This window comes from Rhinoderma darwinii, chromosome 1, assembly GCF_050947455.1.
Source record: "Rhinoderma darwinii isolate aRhiDar2 chromosome 1, aRhiDar2.hap1, whole genome shotgun sequence".
NCBI classification, from domain to species: Eukaryota; Metazoa; Chordata; class Amphibia; order Anura; family Rhinodermatidae; genus Rhinoderma; species Rhinoderma darwinii.
The window spans coordinates 589,951,003-589,971,603 of NC_134687.1; the positions used below are offsets into that span (position 1 = coordinate 589,951,003).

Below are 20,601 nucleotides of genomic sequence, written 5' to 3' on the forward strand. Positions count from 1 at the left end.
CAGGCGTAATTCGAGGCGTAAAACGCCCGAATTACGTCTGAAAATAGGCCGTGTGTTGTCATGAGGACATAGGAGAATGCAGCTTTTGACTTTAGAATAATAAGCTGCCCTGACAACACTGATTAGAAGTAATATATTTATTTCCTTTTATGTTTTTCTTTAATAACACTAAAGAAGATTTCATCTGGTAGATCTCCTTTAACATGACAATATTCCTGATGTAATTGAACATTGTCTCATTTCATCTGTTGTAATTTGTCACCGGTGTCAATAGAAATGCTTCCTGCTGGGAAACTTTAATGAATGTTTTTGCAGAGACCTCGACTCCTCCATCGGTGACCTGCAGAGAAGTTTTATTTCACCGTCTCTCTGCACATTACCCTCCATTGCCTTAGATGAGCAGCTCTTCCCGGGGAGAAATCCCAGCTGATTCTCACTCTCGGTCTTTTCTCTCTCATCTTGTCAGACGCTTTGGGTGAATATAAAAATAGGCACAGAACATACGGCGCCTTCTTATAAGACTTGAAAGGAGAGGCCTGAATCTGGGCATCTTGTAAAGGTGATCAATGGGCAGCTTTATAGTTAACCCTCATTTATTGGCTGTTTGTAGGGGAAATAACGGTTGTTGCTTTTATGTATTACACTTTATTGATGATTTAGTTTCTTGAACTTTTTTTCCTGTGGTTATTTTGGCCGATAAAGACCTATCATCCCTCCTAATAATTAAACCAGTTTATATATGATGTTCATATAATTCTTTGTAAGGCCTTATTCATATGTCCGTGCGACGGCCGTTCAAACAACTGTCGTCACACGGACTTATGCATTTCAGTGGGGCCGTTCACACGGCCTTTGTTTCAATGGACCGTGTGAAGGGTCTGTTGAAGAATAGAACATGTCCTATTTTGTTCCGTTTTCACTTCTTGCGTGAAAAACGTCATGCTTATCATGTCCGAGTTTCCCCATGCTCGTGTGAATCTAGCCTAAGGCAATGTTCACACTGAGTTTTTTTGCAGGCAGAAAATTCTGCCTAGAAAAATCAGCTCTGTTTTTTTTAAGTGATTTTGCACCACAGGCGTTTTTTTACGTGTTTTTTTTACCTATTTCTTCAAAAGGCAAAGTGAAAAACCGCAGCGTTTTTTGACATAAAACGCACCAAAAGATGCGTCGGTCGTTCGCAAAGTTTTTTCCATCTCCCATTGATTTCAATGATGTTTTTGAGGCAGAAGACGCCTCAAGATAGGGCATGTCGCTTCTTTTACCTGTGAGCGTTTTTTTCTGCTCACGGGAAAGAAACGCCTCCACCTCCCATTAAAAACAATGGGAGGCAATTTCGGTCATTTTTGCCGTGGTTTTTGCCGCGGTTTCTGCGGAAAAAACGTGTAAAAAAACTCAGAGTGAACAGGGCCTAATAATCACCACCAAAGGTATGTTCAAAAATCAGGTTGGTATCCGCTTAGCTCTGCCTTCACATCTCCCATAAATTCCTGCTGGTTCAGTGTCTGTAGATAGTATACTCCGCTCATTTATATGTTGCCATGTGTGTAGGCTTTACACCAGACTCTGTAGAATAATGTGATGTTGAAAATAAAAGAAATGACACGGATTACTGAGAAGTCTGCTCGTACAAGGTTGGTAACATCCCAGCAATGAGCAGAATTGTGAATGCAGCTTTGGATGTGACCGGAGGGAAAGACGTGATGTAACTCAAAGTATTTACAAACTCACGAGAATGCGATGGCCACTAATAATTGCTATTACAGTTACCAAAGGGGTTGTCTCCCGGCTTTCCAGAGATTCTGAATGACCTATAAACATGAACATTTTATGCAGTGCAGATTTATATATTACTCTTCTCTCCTATTTCTCTGACACTAAGTCAGTCTTTACTGTCGTTCTATCATTCTATTTGTGAACCACACAATCATCTGTTAGGACCTGATCGATAATGGTATATTTTCCAACTTAGCAATGTTGTCTGCTTTGACAAAATTATGAAATGAATATGTCGGTCTAAGGCTAATAAACATAAGGCATGCACTAGTTACTGAATGGATCCCTAAAATCCTGTATGTGGCCAAAGTTAGGGAAGGTTACAGAGAATACATTAAGCAAGTTTCATTACTGTCAAAGTGCCCCTTCCAAATAGCAGAGGGCAAACATAAAATCCATCATCAGCAGCAACTATGTCCAAACCCACCCCCGTCCTGACAATATAAAACCATGGCTTACTTACACAATAATAACAGCTCCAGCCCGTTTCTGTGTGAGCCATTTCCGTCACCTCCAGGGCATTGTCATTGTGCAGGTATCCCATACGGTGAAGGCAGCCATCATGGAATACCCTGGAGCAGATTCTGCATGGGTAGAGACTCTCAGCTGTCCAGACTTCGCAGATCTCACACATCTCATCGTTAGTGATCTACAGAGATTAAACAATAGATTACACCTACCCAATAAAGTGAGTCTATACAGTCATGGGTATAAATGCCATAAAGGAAACGTCGAAGGCTTTTATAACTATCATGTTAGTTCCATCACATGGACAATGGTTCTTCTCAACATATGTTCAACATTTCTCTGTGACAAGGGATGAGTGGGTGGGGGTCGGGATGAAGAATGGATAGGCATTGCTGCCAGGCTGGTGGCAAGATCCAGCACAAAGATGAGGCACAATTTAGATTTCTCAAGTATGGAGCCTCCTCTACATACAATACTTAATGCTATACATTCAGATAGGACCTTCAGTGAAGAAAAAGGGTTAAAGACATTCAAACTGGGATTTTTAAATAATCTAATTTCTATTGCTGCCATCTCTGTTGAGTTGTTCTGGCGTATTGAGCTTTGGAATACGGATACAAATTGCTATGGTATTGATCTCGGCAGTCTCCGGCAGCTAAGTGCCGGGCTATGGAAATGTATTTGGAAAGACAGCATGCTGCGGTATTCATGTGCTCATTTCTGGGCTCTATCACCCAAACCAAGAATTATAAAAACAGAATTACTTTCCAGGGTGAGATGCATTTCAAGAACCTTTCTACAGCAGAATATCAAAGGGAATAAAACAACCAGAGCAGAGTTCAAAGACCTCAGAACTTTCTCATGTTAAACAGCAGTTTCTCCAGCTGGTTTAGGAAAAGTCTTCGTGGCAAGCAATATGAGCACCATGCCAGATGCCACATAGACTGCCACCCTGCTTTCTAGAGTTCTGAATGCCTCAATATGCAAAGACACCGTATATTACCAGCTCCCATATCACCACATACTTTGGTATAAAGTACTTGCTTTGCTATTTAGGAGTCTGGCCAAAACTCAAGAGACAAAGGCTTCGTTCACATCTGCGCTAGGGCTCCGTTCCATCTGAGCTTTCCATCGTAACGGAGCCCTGACAGACACAAATGGAAACCGTCACCATTGATTTCCATCTAGACGGATCCGGTGCCAATGGTTTCTGTTTATGTCAGTTGTGCAAGGGCTCTGTCGTTTTGACGGAATCAATACCGTAGTCGACTACGCTATTGATTCCATAAAAATGACGGAACCCTTGCACAACGGAGACAAACCAAAACCATTGGCACCGGATCCGTCACCATTGAAATCAATTTTGATGGAAACGGAAACCTATGGTTTCCGTTTGTGCCTGTCAGGGCTTTATTCCAACAGAAAACTCAGTCGGAACAGAGCCCTAGCGCAGATGTGGATGAACCTTGGTCTGGTTCTTCTAGGCCATGGTTTTCAAGTTGTGGCTCTCTGGTTGACTTGAAGTTACAACTCCAAGCATATGGCTGCCGGAGTATGTGAGGAGAGTTGGAGACCCACAGATTAAAAAACACTGCTCTAGGTAGAAGTCAGGGCTGGCCTTCATGGCGTACAACTTGTGTGGTCTTGCAAGGAGCATTAGTGGCCCCTCCGGAAGAGGGAGCCACAGCTGTCCTGACCTACATGTCTTGTGACTACAACAAATTGAAGTATTATTTCAATGTTTTATGGCATTGTTATTAGATTACTTATACATGGATCTGTTATTTGGTCACTTGGTAGGCAGTATATTATTTTTGATGTGTATGTTGGTGGTAGAGCACTTTGGGCACTATACTGTATATTTAGGAACCATATGGTGTGGACTCCAACAAAAAGGTACTGCACCTTAAAGAGGCTCTGTCACCACATTATAAGTGGCCTATCTTGTACATAATGTGATCGGCGCTGTAATGTAGATTACAGCAGTGTTTTTTATTTAGAAAAACTATCAATTTTGACTGAGTTACGACCTATATTAGCTTTATGCTAATGAGTTTCTCAATGGACAACTGGGCATGTTTTACTTTTTGACCAAGTGGGCATTATACAGAGGAGTGTATGACGCTGACCAATCAGTGACTAATCAGTGTCATACACTTCTCTCCATTCATTTACACAGCACATAGCGATCTTATTACATCACTATGTGCAGCCACATAAACACACTATAACGTTACTCAAGTGTCCTGACAGTGAATATATATTACCTCCAGCCAGGACGTGATGTCTATTCAGAATCCTGACATTTTGCTAACATTTCTGTGAGATTTACAGCAAGGCAAGCGTAATCTAGCGAGATTACGCTGTAAACGGTCATTTAAAACGAGATTACGCTTGCCTTGCAGTAAATCTCACACAAACGTTAGTGAAGTGGCAGGATTCTGAATAGACATCACGTCCTGGCTGGTAGTGATGTCTATTCACTGTCAGGACACTTAAGTAATGTTAATATGTGTGTATGTGGCTGCACATAGTGATATAGCTATATCGCTGTGTGCTGTGTAAATTAATGGAGAGAAGTGTATGACGCTGATTGGTCAGTGTCATACACTTCTCTCCACAACACCCACTTGGTCAAAAAGTAAAACACGCCCAGTTGTCCATCAAGAAACCACTAATCTACATTACAGCACCGATCACATCATGTACAGTATAGGCCACTTATAATGTGGTGACAGAGCCTCTTTAAGGTCTTCTACTTTATAGTCTTCCAATTATCTGATGTTCTTGGTTGAGATCATCACAGAATTGTTCCAACTTAGCACTCATTAAAGGAAACAACAATTTATGTACATGCTCAATTTAAAGGGATTTTCTACTAATTCACTTTAAGGTCAATTAGACATGCCATAAAAGTGAGATTGGTGAACTGCAGGGACCCCATAATACAGAGAATGAGACACATGGATGTTTCCTTATCTCTGATTTATATCCACAGAGACTATGCATAAGTGGCCACTTCTCAACAGGTATTGTCCTCGTCCAGCGCTACAAGGCATTAAAGAGGCTCTGTCACCAGATTTTGCAGCCCCTATCTGCTATTGCAGCAGATCGGCGCTGCAATGTAGATTACAGTAACGTTTTTATTTTTAAAAAACGAGCATTTTTGGCCAAGTTATGACCATTTTCGTATTTATGCAAATGAGGCTTGCAAAAGTACAACTGGGCGTGTTGAAAAGTAAAAGTACAACTGGGCGTGTATTATGTGCGTACATCGGGGCGTTTTTACTACTTTTACTAGCTGGGCGTTGTGTATAGAATTATCATCCACTTCTCTTCTGAACGCCCAGCTTCTGGCAGTGCAGACACAGCCGTGTTCTCCAGAGAACACGCTGTGTCGTCACTCACAGGTCCTGCATCGTGTCGGCACCAGAGGCTACAGTTGATTCTGCAGCAGCATCAGCATTTGCAGGTAAGTAGCTACATCGACTTACCTGCAAACGCTGATGCAGAATCAACTGAAGCCTCTGGTGCCGGTGTCCTCGCTCGTCTGACACGATGCAGGACCTGTGAGTGACGACGCAGCTTGATCTCTGGAGAACACGGCTGTGTCTGCACTGCCAGAAGCTGGGCGTTCTGAAGAGAAGTGGATGATACTTCTCATCAGAACGCCCAGCTAGTAAAAGTAGTAAACACGCCCCGATGTACGCACATAATACACGCCCAGTTGGACTTTTAATTTTCAACACGCCCAGTTGTACTTTTGCAAGCCTCATTTGCATAAATACGAAAATGGTCATAACTTGGCCAAAAATGCTCGTTTTTTAAAAATAAAAACGTTACTGTAATCTACATTGCAGCGCCTATCTGCTGCAATAGCAGATAGGGGTTGCAAAATCTGGTGACAGAGCCTCTTTAAGCCACCTATCGTGCTGCTCTATATATCATATTTCACTATCTGTGATACCATCACACTGTATAGCAGGGGTCTCGGGAGCGTCGATGTCTCGGGAGACCCCTGCTGTATAGGATGTAATATGAGCAAAGGCATCTACTGAAATGAACAGACTCCCACTGATTTAACCGTATGCCATGTAATGTATGCAGGGGAAATGAAGATTTACATTGTGCTACCTCTGTTGATCACAGCTGAATAGATAAGTCACTGTAGTGTAGAATGTGTTATGTAACCAGATGTTGTCCATATGTGATTACCATTTAAAGAGGACCTGTCCCCTCTCCTGACATGTCTATTTTAGTAAATACTTGTGTTCTCCATTAAATAACAATTCTGGAACATATTTTCTTCAGAATTCTGCGTTATTCTTTGTTATTGTTTCTAGTAATTCTAGAAATATATTCATAAATTGAAATTGGGGTGTCACTATTCCCTTTGTCAAATGGGCATGTCTCTACACAGTCTACAGTTTTATTCAAATGAGCATGTCAAATCAACCTTGAAAAACAGTAGTTTTTCACCTCCGATTCGCACCCATGCAGGAGCCGTTTTCACGGATCCCTCATAGACTTGAGTCTATTGAGGGATCCGTGAAAACGGACAACAATAGGACATGTCCTATTTTTTCACGGACTCTTGACACGGTCCGTTAAAACTACAGCCGCGTGAACAGCCCCATATAAATACATGCAGCCATGGGACGGCCGTCAAAAAAAAAGTCAGTCACACAGCCGATTTATACACTTGTTTGAATACGGCTTATGGGTAGGGCTACATTGCAAGTAAGGAAAGCAATTGGGGCGGCCACAGCCATAGCGGAAGGCGGCTTAACTAGAGTATAAGCAGGAAGGCTAGCTATATGAGAGGTGAATGGGTTAGGTTAGGGTTTGTAGTTGGGTTATTAGGCCTCCAGGTAGAGTATCCGTCATAGCTTGGGCTTACATAAGAAGGTATATGAGGGAGGAGTTATCAGTTGGCGCCAGGAGTGGGAAAGTTCCCGCCCATTTAATGAGCACTAGTTTCTTAAGGTTATTCTGTCATGGCAGTGTATGGGAATTGAGTCTTTGGGAGAGGGAAGGGGTCCTCGAAGGCAGTAAAATTATTGTCAGGTGCACGAGGAAAGGGTCGTGCATCATAGCTGTTGTTAACATGTGGGGATGGAAACCCCAGGAGCATCTAGAATAACTAGGATTTCTATGCCCTTGAGTCAGGTGTAGATGGCTATGGGTAAGGAGATTTTACCACAGATAGTAAAAAGGTGATGCGGATATAGACTGCGTTCTGAAGACAGATTGTATTTTATTCATATGGTATTGTGAAGAATGTTTTGTATTTTGCATATTTTCTTTATTATGTATATATTTGGAGTTATAACAAATATTTAATAAATTTGGCTGCTATGGCATTTTACCACAACAAGCAGTCAGTGCTTTTTATTGGGTATGGGTGGTGGTGGGACATAGCCAATTGATAGTCTTCCATCCTTTAAAGTCATGAAAGTCAATGTGATTGCTTTGAGATGATATGCAAGGTTCCGTGACCGTAACACCAAAGTCCTAAGAAGTGCAGCCAGTTTGAATTTCTTGCGACTGTGGAGTCGTGGCAACTTACATATCGCAAAACTACCACATTGACTCGTTTTTTGTGATGCAGGCAGCGCGAGCTGTTATTTTATGAAGGGACACCTCCCAACGGGTAACACCCTGTTGTCAATTTATTAAAACATTTCTAGGAGGAATAACAGAGGAGTTATTTACTAAAACAGACATGTCAGAGAGGTGATGGGTCCCCCTTAATTGCAATCTAATGGGCCAGTCCACCCCTGCAGCCCATATTCTTCATGTCCCCCCACTGTAGAGTAGGACGGGGACATTGAAAAGATTGACTGCTATGTGAGAATGACAAGTCTTTGATAAAGTCTATACCAAACTTAGATCTGCTTTGTCGAATAAAAAGTGGTTTGCAGATTACATTGAAACATTGTCTTCATATGGATTCACTCATAGTTATGGGATTTTACACATAAACTTGACCCCAAACTATCATCTTTGACCCAAAGTTTAAATTCGCCAATGACTTTACAATCACATTTTCGCCTCACCTCTTCCCTCTGGTCCAGTTTTATCTCCAGAGGTTCATCATCATTCAGAGCACGAGTTGGTCTGATAAAGGCCGGAGGTGTGAAACGTTTGGACTTATCAAACTCATCAGGTTCTACCCCTTTGCCATCCCTTAGTCTTTCCCAGGCTGCCCGGTTAGTTGGGTTCTCCTGCCGGGGTTGAGATTGGCAAGGAGAGCCAGGGTTAGATTCAGTCTCATCTTTCTCTTCTTCCAACACTTGGTCCAGAACATCTGCTTTACTTCCTTTCCTGATGCATCCCTCAGATTTCCTTTTATTTAGCGTTTTGTCCTTTAACCCATCCTTGAATGCGGAGACAGCAATGCTGACCTTTTGTACCTGCTCCACGGTCTGTCTCTTGGACATTAGCACACCCATCTTCCTGTCAAGAAAAGAGACAAGGTGTTAGCTGACCTGACTGACCTGGATTCAACTCATGCACACAACCGAGTGTGTCGTCCGAGTCCCATCAGTGATTCGAGGAAAGATAGGACATGTTCTATCTTTCCTCGGATCGGAGACTCGGACCATTTTTCACGGCCCCTATTCACCCGCTAAAGTGAATGGGTCCGTGAAAACCATCGGTTGCCACTCGGATACCGCCAAAAACGGCCCGAGTGGCACAACGGTCGTGTGCAGGAGACCTTATATCGTTTTTCACCGATACTAGAGGACAAGTGTGCGACAACACACCTAAACAAACATATATTGTTGACTACAGTTCTACAAATATAGACCCTAACCACATCCTCACATAAACCATACATACAACACAGTTCTCTATTGTGTGAAACAGGTTAAACATCCACATAAATGATGATATATCAAATTGCCCATATTCCTGTAGGTCTGCGAAAATGGAAATTTATATCAACTCCTGAAACTGTATTTCCATAGATTTGAAGAAACACCATACAGTCTTGGGGTTAACACTGAAACTGCTCGATCTGTATATTATAAATTCCAGGTCTTACCTTTTTCTTCCCAAATCCATATAGTTTTCTATTGAAACCCATGGAGAAGCCAGCTACATCCTCCCTCACTAATGTTTCTACACTTCCCACCATTCATTGTTTACATTCCTTTTTTTTTTTTAAATCAAATTTCACTTTATAGTCTACAAATATTTTACAAATGTTTTACATTCTACAGGCATAGATTTGATGAAGCATATCTTTGTACAGTTAGAGGTACGTATGAGAGGGTGCTCTCTCTGTGACTGACTGTCAGGGAGAGCTGAAACTGGGAGAGCCCTCTGGGTGACCGAGTGACAAAGAAAATAGCCCATAAGAGCTAATATGGCAGACAATGGTCAGACAGTTACTTCTGGAGCACATACATCTGAGTTTATGAGAAAACAGTGACTGTACATAAGGAGCCAGAAACACAGACAATGTTTTATATAATGAAACACCTTTTAATGTGAAATGCTTGACAGTTGTGCACTAACACTAACACTTTTCTTGACTCAAAGTCAGTCAGGGCTTGGATAGGGACCCCCTCTGCTGCTCGGCCTTCAGGAGCATCCCTTCAACTGAGAGAGTTAGGCAGTTCACTCTTATATATTCTTGATGTTTCTCCTGCTTAGTTCATCTGGGACAATCCAGGTTTTGGACACTGGGAATTACTTACAGAATAATTTTCCTAAAACATTCACCTGATTTATCTCACTCAGGAATCATTGTCTCTGGTGAGATGATCCATCTCCGATTCCCTGTAAAGTTAAATTATTTAGTCGAGAGCTAAAACATTGTTTCCGTAATTTATAACATGTAGGAATACTGTCGGCCGCCGGCCAAAGTCCATTACAGAGAACAAGGAAGAGACGGGGAGAAGAAGATCTGACGATTATCCTATTACACTGAATTATTATACGTCAGCTGAACTCTCTGCTCAGGACAAATAAATTAGATATACAGATGTAGCAGAGCTGAATTTGTTTTTGGAGCAATAAAGGTTATAAGTATTTGTACTAAGAGAAATATCACAGTGTGCTATCTGCGATACTCCATAGGACTATAGGTAACACATACTGAATTATATGGCCGTGTTAAAGATTCTCAAACTGCAAATATAGATATTGAAAGCTAAGTGGAATTAAACATAAAATATGTAATAAAATTGAAACCGGAATATCCATTCAACCAATCAAACATGTGGGGGACTGACGCTTGATGTGGATGGTCCTCCTAAAGTCACCCTGTAGTGCCTGCCTTTTCGTTCTCATACACGCGGCAGTATAATGGTTCTGTTTTGTACATATGCAAATGAAGAACTCTGCACTACAAACAATGATTGTGCTTCAATTTTTCTTTATTTGAATAGGCAATCCAAACGTAAAGTTTTGGTCAACACATATAGGACCTTTATCAAACACAATTACCGCAGTAGTCGAAGGGAATCCAAATAGGAAAGGTGTCCCTACTAGTAGATCTGTTTTGTATAGAGTCATTATAGGGCACTTATAGAGGTGCATGATCCCTCTACTGTATCTCTGTATGCTACTGATTTCATACGGAGCCGTACAGATTTTTTTTCTGTAAGATTTCATACGAATTCGACAGAAATTGGAGTATTTATGTATGGAGATATATGGAAGCCTTGCTTCTAGGCAAGAATAGCTACATATATACAACACCCGACGGAGCCGAGGCAGCAGCACGGATCCATACTAGGGGGTTATATGGCCATTGTGTGCTGCCATACAGGTTCTGTTGTGTGCATGAGGCCTTACTGCTGGTGAGTCCTAGGTCCATTCTGGTTTATCTGCTGAGGCCTCTGTGTGAAAAACTGAAAACCTTGGTCTACATAATGGACAAGACTATTAGGTCATTTCGATTTAGAAATGAAGGTTTTAGTCAATAGGATTTTATTTATTTCCTATTACTTATATAGCGGAAACATATTCCACAGCGCTGTAAAGAGAATGTAAACATCCACATCTGTTCCTGTATCACAATCTACTTTCCCTACCTCACACACATTATGGCCAATTTCATAGGAAGCCAATTAACCTACGGATGTAGCCATCTTTAACTTGACATCGTGATCTCACAACACAAGCCATTGAAAAAGTCAAGATAAGGGATCTAGCCATTGTTTATTTAATGTGTTAAAAGTCAAGGTAAAGACGGCTACATCTGTATCAGCTTGTTTTTGGGGTGTGGAAGGAAACAAGAGTACCTGGAGAAAACCCACACAAACACAGGGAGAACATTCAAACTCCATGCAGATGTTGTCCTTGTTCAGATTCTAGCCAGGGACCCCAGTGTTGCTAGACAAGTGGTGTAGACTTGGAGAAGAAGGGGGCCTTCCAGGAGCCGCGGATCCCCGAGCGAGTGACACTTACCATGGGGTAGAAAAGAGCAACTGGCTCCGTGCCTCGCCCCTTACCCTTGTTTTAGCTCTGTGGATTACCAGAGGTCAGGAGAACGCTCTAGGCATCAGCACCTCAGCGCAATGATGTGACTAAATTGCACCTCCTAAGCAGGTCAGCAGGAAGAGGACCAAGGCGCTTGTCGTTGAAGCGGGGTTAGGTGAGTTTCAGGGTTTTCCTTTTTTTTTTCATTGTTGCAAATGTGGCACTGGGGATGGGGACATAACTACTATATAATGGCACAAAGCTGGACCTAGCTACTATATGTGGACAAAAATGGAGACCTAACTACTATATAAGAGCACAAGGTGGGGCCTAAATACTACATGGGGAACAAAGGGGGACCTAACTACTATATGGGGGGAACAAAGAAATACCTAACAATAAGAGTACGATCGTATTTAGTAACTATGTGGTAGTAATATGTGGGAATGATGTGGCGGTATTATTCAGTAACAGTATGGTAGTATTATTTAGTCACTATGGTGATAATATGTGGTTATAGTGCAAAGTTATTATTTATTCAGTCACTATGTGGTCAAGGGGAGGCAGTATTATTCAGTAACAGTATGGGAGTATTATTCAGTCACTATGTAGTGGTAATATGTGGTCATTGTGCAGAGGTATTATTTAGTAACAGTATGGTGGTATTATTCAATCACTATGTAGTGGTACTATGTGATAATGGTGTAGAGGTATTATTCAGTCACTATGTAGTGGTAATATGTGGTCATTGTGCGGAGGTATTATTCAGTAACAATATGGTGATATTATTCAGTCACAGTGTGGTGGTAATATGTGGTCATTGTGCGGAGGTATTATTTAGTAACAGTATGGTGGTATTCTTCAGTCACTATGTGGTGGTAATACGTATGCGGTAATAGTGAGGCTATATTATTCAGTAACAGTATGGTGGTATTCAGTCACTATGTTGTGGTAATATGTGATCATGGTGTGGCAGTATTATTTGTCCTATGTGTAGTAGTATCATTGATCATATTATTCTTAGTATACTGGGTTTTGTTCAATAACAGTATTGTGATATTTGTTCCTTGTACTGTATAGTAGATACTGGTATTATGTGGGAACTGTATGACTGTATAATTCAGAGGTATATAGAAAATTGTCTTATAGCTATGTTGTCTTAAAGATATATAGTTGTATTCTTATTTGGGCCCCCTGTGTAAGACAATAGCGCTAACTACTGAGCAAATTTTCCTTCAGGTACTTCTTGTACCTTATCTTTGGAAACCTTGGAAAAAAACTCAATATCTTAAAAGATCTTGCCCAATGTTCATAAATTTCTTTATCTAAAAATAAATGTATTGGTGCACAAACAGCTGACAAAATTCTGCTTGTGCTCTGAAAAAAATAAAAATAAAGCTGCTGTGATGTTTATTCTCTTTCAGATGATATCTAAAGAAGACAGTTGAGGAACGAGGACCTTTGCTTGAATAAGAAAGCGAGACCTGTCATGGAGACATTGTTACATTTCCTACTACTGAAATAACATAGATAAAGAAAGCAAAAAATCTGGGGAACGTACAGGATGATGGGCACATGTAAAAACAGACACTGAAGAATGATTGTCTAGAAAGATCTGCCTTCACTAAGCCTGTAGGCTCTGAGCTTGTTCACAGGGAGGGAATAAATCTTGCATCAGAGTATGCCGGAGTCACTTCAAGGATCTGTGTAAAATGTGGCGCAGCAGACGTCCTATCAACGAGAAAAAATATTGTATTCGTAAAGAGCCTGGAGAGGTCTATTAAATAACGCTGATGAGTGAGGAGAAACAGAGAGTGTTCCTCAAGTACCGGCACTCAATGAAGGTTCACTAGGGTGAAGTGCACAGATGAAGGAGAGGGATAATTTACAATAAAGATGAGTGAATGTATTCACCGTGCCTATTCTTAAGTTACTTTGGAAGAATTGTCATGAACAGCTGGTGAATTCGTTGACCATTTTATTCTATAGGCCAGTGGGTAAGGGTTAGAATGTAAATGGTGGACATATCACCTTGAGTCTGGGCTATGGAAGTTCTAGATACTATTTAGGTTTAATTACAAAGCATTTTGAGCTTAATATTGTCATAAAGAATTGGATTACATGGAGTAATAGACCATCAGGATGGCTTTGTTTACTTTGGTTTGGTTACGGCAGTGAACACACGTGTCCAAGAGATTCACAATAGATGATAGTCTACAAGGATCGCAGGCCTTATGTGCACAAAGCCTATCCTGAGGCACGTAGATTTCCTTCTGTACGGTCGTAGCCATAGGGGATGCAGAGGTGGCATTCAGCTACTGGCCCTAGGGGTGGCACTGAGGGGCACAAAGCCCTCACGCGGACACAAGAAGACACCGGTATTAAGACTGGCACATAATAGATGACTGGCTTTGTTATAGATTTTGCATTAGGGCCCAAGCTATGCCTATGCCCTACGCTTCCATAGTACATAATAGACTGTAATACAACATACAAAGGCACGTGACAAATTTTTTTCTATATGAATTAAAAAAAAAAACTCCATATGCCTCAGAATGAAATTGAAGGCACAGGGAAGCGCAGTATAATAGATTTTCATGGATGCCGTTTTATGGATCTGGATAACACATAATACATCTGTGAACATAAAACCTAATGGTGGCAAACAACTAGTCTATCATACAACCATCAAACTAGTAAAAAAAACACATCAATCTATTAAACCGCATTGTGTAGAGTACACATCCAATGATCGTGAACTCATATAGGGGTGCACTTATTTCAATGGGGTGAGATATTTTTCCAGATCTTTTGATAAGATTCCATTATATATTTGACCAACACAAAAACAAAAAAGGTTCCACAGCACTGGACCAAATGTGTGTGCACGCCTCAAAAGGACTCGATCCGCAGTCCCTTGGAGTAGACAAGAAAAACAGACAGAGGCAGCACTTTAAAAATGAGTAACAGCTTTATTCACCCGTGCAACGTTTCAGTCCAGCAGGATCTTTCTCAATCATGCTTAAGAAAGGTCCTGCTGGACTGAAACGTTGCACGGATGACATGCTTGAGAAAGGTCCTGCTGGACTGAAACGTTGCACGGATGACATGCTTGAGAAAGGTCCTGCTGGACTGAAACGTTGCACGGGTGACATGCTTGAGAAAGGTCCTGCTGGACTGAAACATTGCATGTGTGAGATGCTTGAGAAAGGTCCTGCTGGACTGAAACGTTGTACGGGTGACATGCTTGAGAAAGGTCCTGCTGGACTGAAACGTTGCACGGGTGACATGCTTGAGAAAGGTCTTGCTGGACTGAAACGTTGCACGGATGACATGCTTGAGAAAGGTCCTGCTGGACTGAAACGTTGCACGGGTGACATGCTTGAGAAAGGTCTTGCTGGACTGAAACGTTGCACGGATGACATGCTTGAGAAAGGTCCTGCTGGACTGAAACGTTGCACGGGTGACATGCTTGAGAAAGGTCCTGCTGGACTGAAACATTGCATGTGTGAGATGCTTGAGAAAGGTCCTGCTGGACTGAAACGTTGTACGGGTGACATGCTTGAGAAAGGTCCTGCTGGACTGAAACGTTGCACGGGTGACATGCTTGAGAAAGGTCTTGCTGGACTGAAACGTTGCACGGATGACATGCTTGAGAAAGGTCCTGCTGGACTGAAACGTTGCACGGGTGACATGCTTGAGAAAGGTCTTGCTGGACTGAAACGTTGCACGGATGACATGCTTGAGAAAGGTCCTGCTGGACTGAAACGTTGCACGGGTGACATGCTTGAGAAAGGTCCTGCTGGACTGAAACATTGCATGTGTGAGATGCTTGAGAAAGGTCCTGCTGGACTGAAACGTTGTACGGGTGACATGCTTGAGAAAGGTCCTGCTGGACTGAAACGTTGCACGGGTGACATGCTTGAGAAAGGTCTTGCTGGACTGAAACGTTGCACGGATGACATGCTTGAGAAAGGTCCTGCTGGACTGAAACGTTGCACGGGTGACATGCTTGAGAAAGGTCCTGCTGGACTGAAACATTGCATGTGTGAGATGCTTGAGAAAGGTCCTGCTGGACTGAAACGTTGTACGGGTGACATGCTTGAGAAAGGTCCTGCTGGACTGAAACGTTGCACGGGTGACATGCTTGAGAAAGGTCTTGCTGGACTGAAACGTTGCACGGATGACATGCTTGAGAAAGGTCCTGCTGGACTGAAACGTTGCACGGGTGACATGCTTGAGAAAGGTCTTGCTGGACTGAAACGTTGCACGGATGACATGCTTGAGAAAGGTCCTGCTGGACTGAAACGTTGCACGGGTGACATGCTTGAGAAAGGTCCTGCTGGACTGAAACATTGCATGTGTGAGATGCTTGAGAAAGGTCCTGCTGGACTGAAACGTTGTACGGGTGACATGCTTGAGAAAGGTCCTGCTGGACTGAAACGTTGCACGGGTGACATGCTTGAGAAAGGTCTTGCTGGACTGAAACGTTGCACGGATGACATGCTTGAGAAAGGTCCTGCTGGACTGAAACGTTGCACGGGTGACATGCTTGAGAAAGGTCCTGCTGGACTGAAACATTGCATGTGTGAGATGCTTGAGAAAGGTCCTGCTGGACTGAAACGTTGTACGGGTGACATGCTTGAGAAAGGTCCTGCTGGACTGAAACGTTGCACGGGTGACATGCTTGAGAAAGGTCTTGCTGGACTGAAACGTTGCACGGATGACATGCTTGAGAAAGGTCCTGCTGGACTGAAACGTTGCACGGGTGACATGCTTGAGAAATGTCCGGCAGGACTGAAACGTTGCACGGGTGAATAAAGCTGCTACTTATTTTGGAAGTGCTGCCCCACTGTCTGTTTTTCTTGTATATTTTTGATTAGTTGTTCCGGCCCCAATAAGATACATAATTTAGTAAACTTATTTGTAAATTCATAAAGTTTTCTTGAGCATCTTAATGTTACCACCAGAACATATCTTTCATGACCAAAATTGTTAATTGGTATGCTGAACGGTCACCCATTGGAAAATGTACCAACCTGCGTACCGAAAAACTGTCTCCTCTCTAATAAGAAAAAGTGTGTAAAACACGTAATAAATCTGGCACATGGCATGTACACCTTCTTTTTTTTGGCACAAATTGAGCCAGTATTGTGGGTCATTAATCTTTGTAAATCTCCCCAATTTTTGGGATTTGGTCATGTGAACGAATATAACTGCAATGCCATGTACAAATGTAGGATATATTACCATTATAGCAAGTACACAGGGATAGTTAACCAGTGATCCAGTCTGTAACTTTCTACTGCAGCACGTGTCACTTTAAGTTTTACTTGCTTCAGAAGATGACACCAGAATAAGCAATGTTTTCTGTCACCTGATTTAAAGGAGCACTCCAGGTAAAACAATTTGCTATGCCTAGGGCACTACCAGAAGGGGCCCTGCACTAGTTAATTTATTTAGTGGCAATCATCTCTATTCTGCGGGGTTCAGGCTATGAAATGCTAGTCAGTGTATCCGTTTTGCACAGAATGTGCTTTTAAAAGGAACATTTATTGGCGGCATTTGTAGCAAATGGTTAATGCCGACTAGCCCCAATACAAAGCTTCCCTCTTTAAATGCGTTCGTCATACAGTATTCTGAATTATTTCCAATTATAGAAATGGATATTTTGTGGCGCGACAGAAATGGATTCTAGCCAGACGAAGCCTATTCTATAGCTGCCTTTTCTCTAGCCGGGCAGAAAGCTATACAGCAAGCTGTTTATTGTTCACAAAGCCACTGCCTGCAGCTCTGCCATTCTCCATGGCTACAAGCGATTAATTTTTATTAGAGAATAAAGGCGGTCAACACATCTAAACAATTAGTGACCTTCCTTCAACATAAAACAATTGAGTTTCCCCCGAAGAGAAAGGTCACCAAACAGCATTCAGCTAATGCAGCGTCTAATAAATTAACAAGTTCTGTGATCCCGTCAGTGAATAAAAAATTACATCAAACCAGGCAGATTAGCGACAAACCCTGGGACTCGAGTTTGGCAGGAAAATAATACTGTCGCTGGGCTTCATACACCATGGCACATGACAGAACGACACCAAATTCATTGGCGGTAGATATCAACAAATCCCCAAAGAGTTCTAACTTTGCAAATAGTTTGGATTAAAAAAAAACTTTAGGGTTCTTGTTTACACAGTCCCTATGCAGACTAGGTTAGTGTAGTTACAAGGGATGTCACGATACCAGAATTTGGACTTCGATACCGATACTTTGTGTAGTATTGCGATTTTGATAGCAAAACAATACTTTGCCAAGAGTAATAAAAAAAAAATCTTCCATTTAGTGATGTGAGGCGCGAGGTGTGATGATGAATTTTGAATATGCCTCACATTAATAGTAATTAACCCCATCATGTATCTCAGTCATAATGGGTTAATGCGTAAGGTACATGATGGGGTTAATTACTATTAATGTGGGGCACATGGAGGTTAAATTCATCACACCTCGTGCCCCACGATAAGTGATAGAAAGCAGTTTTTATTTTCCTTTTTTACAGCGTACACATCATAAACGATGCAAAAAAAAATTGTTGTGCAGGTTATTACGGCCGTGCCAATACCCAGTATGTATATATTTTATGTATTGAGACTTATTTTATTGTTTATTGTAAAAAATGTGTATGTGTATTTTTTTAATTTAATATTACTTTATGTTTTTACTTTATTTTTAAACTTTAATGTACTGGCATATATCTATATGCCAGTACATTAGCCTGTGTACGGATAGTACACAGGCAGTTGTTAGGACATACCTAAGTATGCCCTAACAACAGGAAATATATTAAGACAGCCCTGGGGTCCTTCAATGGACCCTGGGATGTCTGCCCATATATGGTATGTCCCACAATCGCGTTGCAGGGATTCCTGTGATGTGATCCAAGGGGCATCCCCCCTTCTCATTTCCTCTTGAATGCTGCAGTCAGGGGAATAGCGGCGGAGATGAGAGGTTTCTCTGATCTCTGCCGTTATAGAGCGGTGCTGCGGTTGTGTAATACAGTCATTGCCCCGCTCCTGACAACAAGTGTGCGCGCTTCAGCATGAGGGGTGCGGCCGGCGCTGCACTAATAAGCGGCGGCGCAGGCACTGAAGACAACATGGGGGTGTTTTGCAGTGCGCCCGCCATGTTCTGTATTTAGTGCCGCCACTCATTAGTGCAGCGCTGGCCGCATCACATCATCCTGACCACGCGTACTTGTCAGGACTCAGGAGCGGAGCAATGACTGTATTACAGAGCCCAAGCCCCGCTCTCATACATTCATGTGTTACTATACTAAGCTGTGCGGCCGCACAGCTAAGTATCGAAATACATGAAATAATGGTATCGAACCGTTTGGGGATGCACAGTATCGAAACAGTATCGATGTTTCGATGCATCGTGCATCCCTAGTAGCTACTACTCCATGGTTCCAGACTAGAAATAAACCTTCTATGTATTGTTCCCCTGCCTCTTGCTGACCTCTTCCTGAGAACTTTAGAGGTACCTGTGGATACAGCAGGTTAATATTAGGTCTAATTCACACGAGCATATTTCACATCCGTGTTACGCACGTTAAAACAACGGACGTCTCACGAACCTATGCAATTCAATGGGGCCATTCAGAGTTTTTCACACAGCGTGAAACTCACTGCATCTTCTATTCTTGTGCGTTTTTTGCGCATCACGCACACATTGAAGTTAATGAGTGCATGAAAATCATGGACAGAACACGGACGTCATCCGTGTGATGTCCGTGATTCACGCACCAGTTGCTAAAGAAGTGGAGGAAAAAATAAAACACCTCCTTCAGTTTTTTTTTGCTGACGTAAAAAACGCGTGACATACGGATGACATACGCGTGTAAAAAGCGCAGACACGCACCGTATACAGATGTCACATGGAACTGCAATGCAGGAAAAACGCTGCATTTTTTCACACGTGAAAAACAGACACGTTCGTGTGAATAAGGCCTCATTCACACACAGCAGTATATATCCTTGAGGAGACATGTCATGTCAATGTGAGATAAGGGAACGGAAGGAGACACAGTTACACAGGCAAGGGCATTGAGAGAAGGAAGCGAGATAGAAAAGGCAGCTTCACAGGGAACACCCACCGAGTTCTGAACCTGCAGCTCCACAAGCAAATATGTCAGAGAAAGCAGTTCTTGAAACTAAAAGAAACAAAACAGCAGTCAACCAAACAGAATAGCACTATTAGAACCTCTACAGCAGGGGTCTCAAGCACGCGACCCGCGGGCTGCATGTGGCCCCTGGGGCTGTCATCTGCGGCCCGCGGGACACAGAGCCGATAGTATCGGCTCTGCTCCGAGACTCTGGAATTCCCTGACATCGCTGTCCACATATGAACAGCGATGTCTGGGTTTCCCCAGAGCCGGAGTCCCGTGCAGAGCGCTAGTATCGGCTCTGCTCCGGGACTCTGTGGAATTCCCTGACATCGCTGTCCATATATGGACAGTGTGTCAGGGTCTTCCCCAGAGCGGAGTCCCGAGCAGAGCACTAGTACAGGCTCTGCTCCAGGACTCTGTGGAATTCCCTGACATCGCTGTCCATATATGGACAGTGTGTCAGGGTCTTACCCAGAGTGGAGTCCCGAACAGAGCGCTAGTACAGACTCTGCTCCGGGACTCTGTGGAATTCCCTGACATCGCTGTCCATATATGGACAGTGTATTAGGGTCTTCCCCAGAGCGGAGTCCCGAGCAGAGCACTTGTATCGGCTCTGCTCCGGGACTCTGTGGAATTCCCTGACATCGCTGTCCATATATGGACAGTGTGTCAGGGTCTTCCCCAGAGCGGAGACCCGAGCAGAGAGCTAGTATTGGCTCTGCTCCGGGACTCTGTCGAATTCCCTGACATCGGTGTCCATG

General features: G+C 42.6%; 1 protein-coding gene across 1 annotated transcript in view; it reads right to left on the reverse strand.

Moving 5' to 3' along the window:
• PHF24 (PHD finger protein 24) overlaps positions 1 to 20,601 on the reverse strand; it is a 140,574-nt gene that overhangs the window by 96,894 nt on the left and 23,079 nt on the right. The window contains exons 2-3 of the mRNA XM_075839795.1: positions 8,301 to 8,700; positions 2,237 to 2,422 (exon numbers count right to left, since the gene is read on the reverse strand). Of these exons, the coding sequence (XP_075695910.1) occupies positions 2,237 to 2,422; positions 8,301 to 8,700 (586 nt within the window). The remainder of the gene's footprint in view (positions 1 to 2,236; positions 2,423 to 8,300; positions 8,701 to 20,601) is intronic.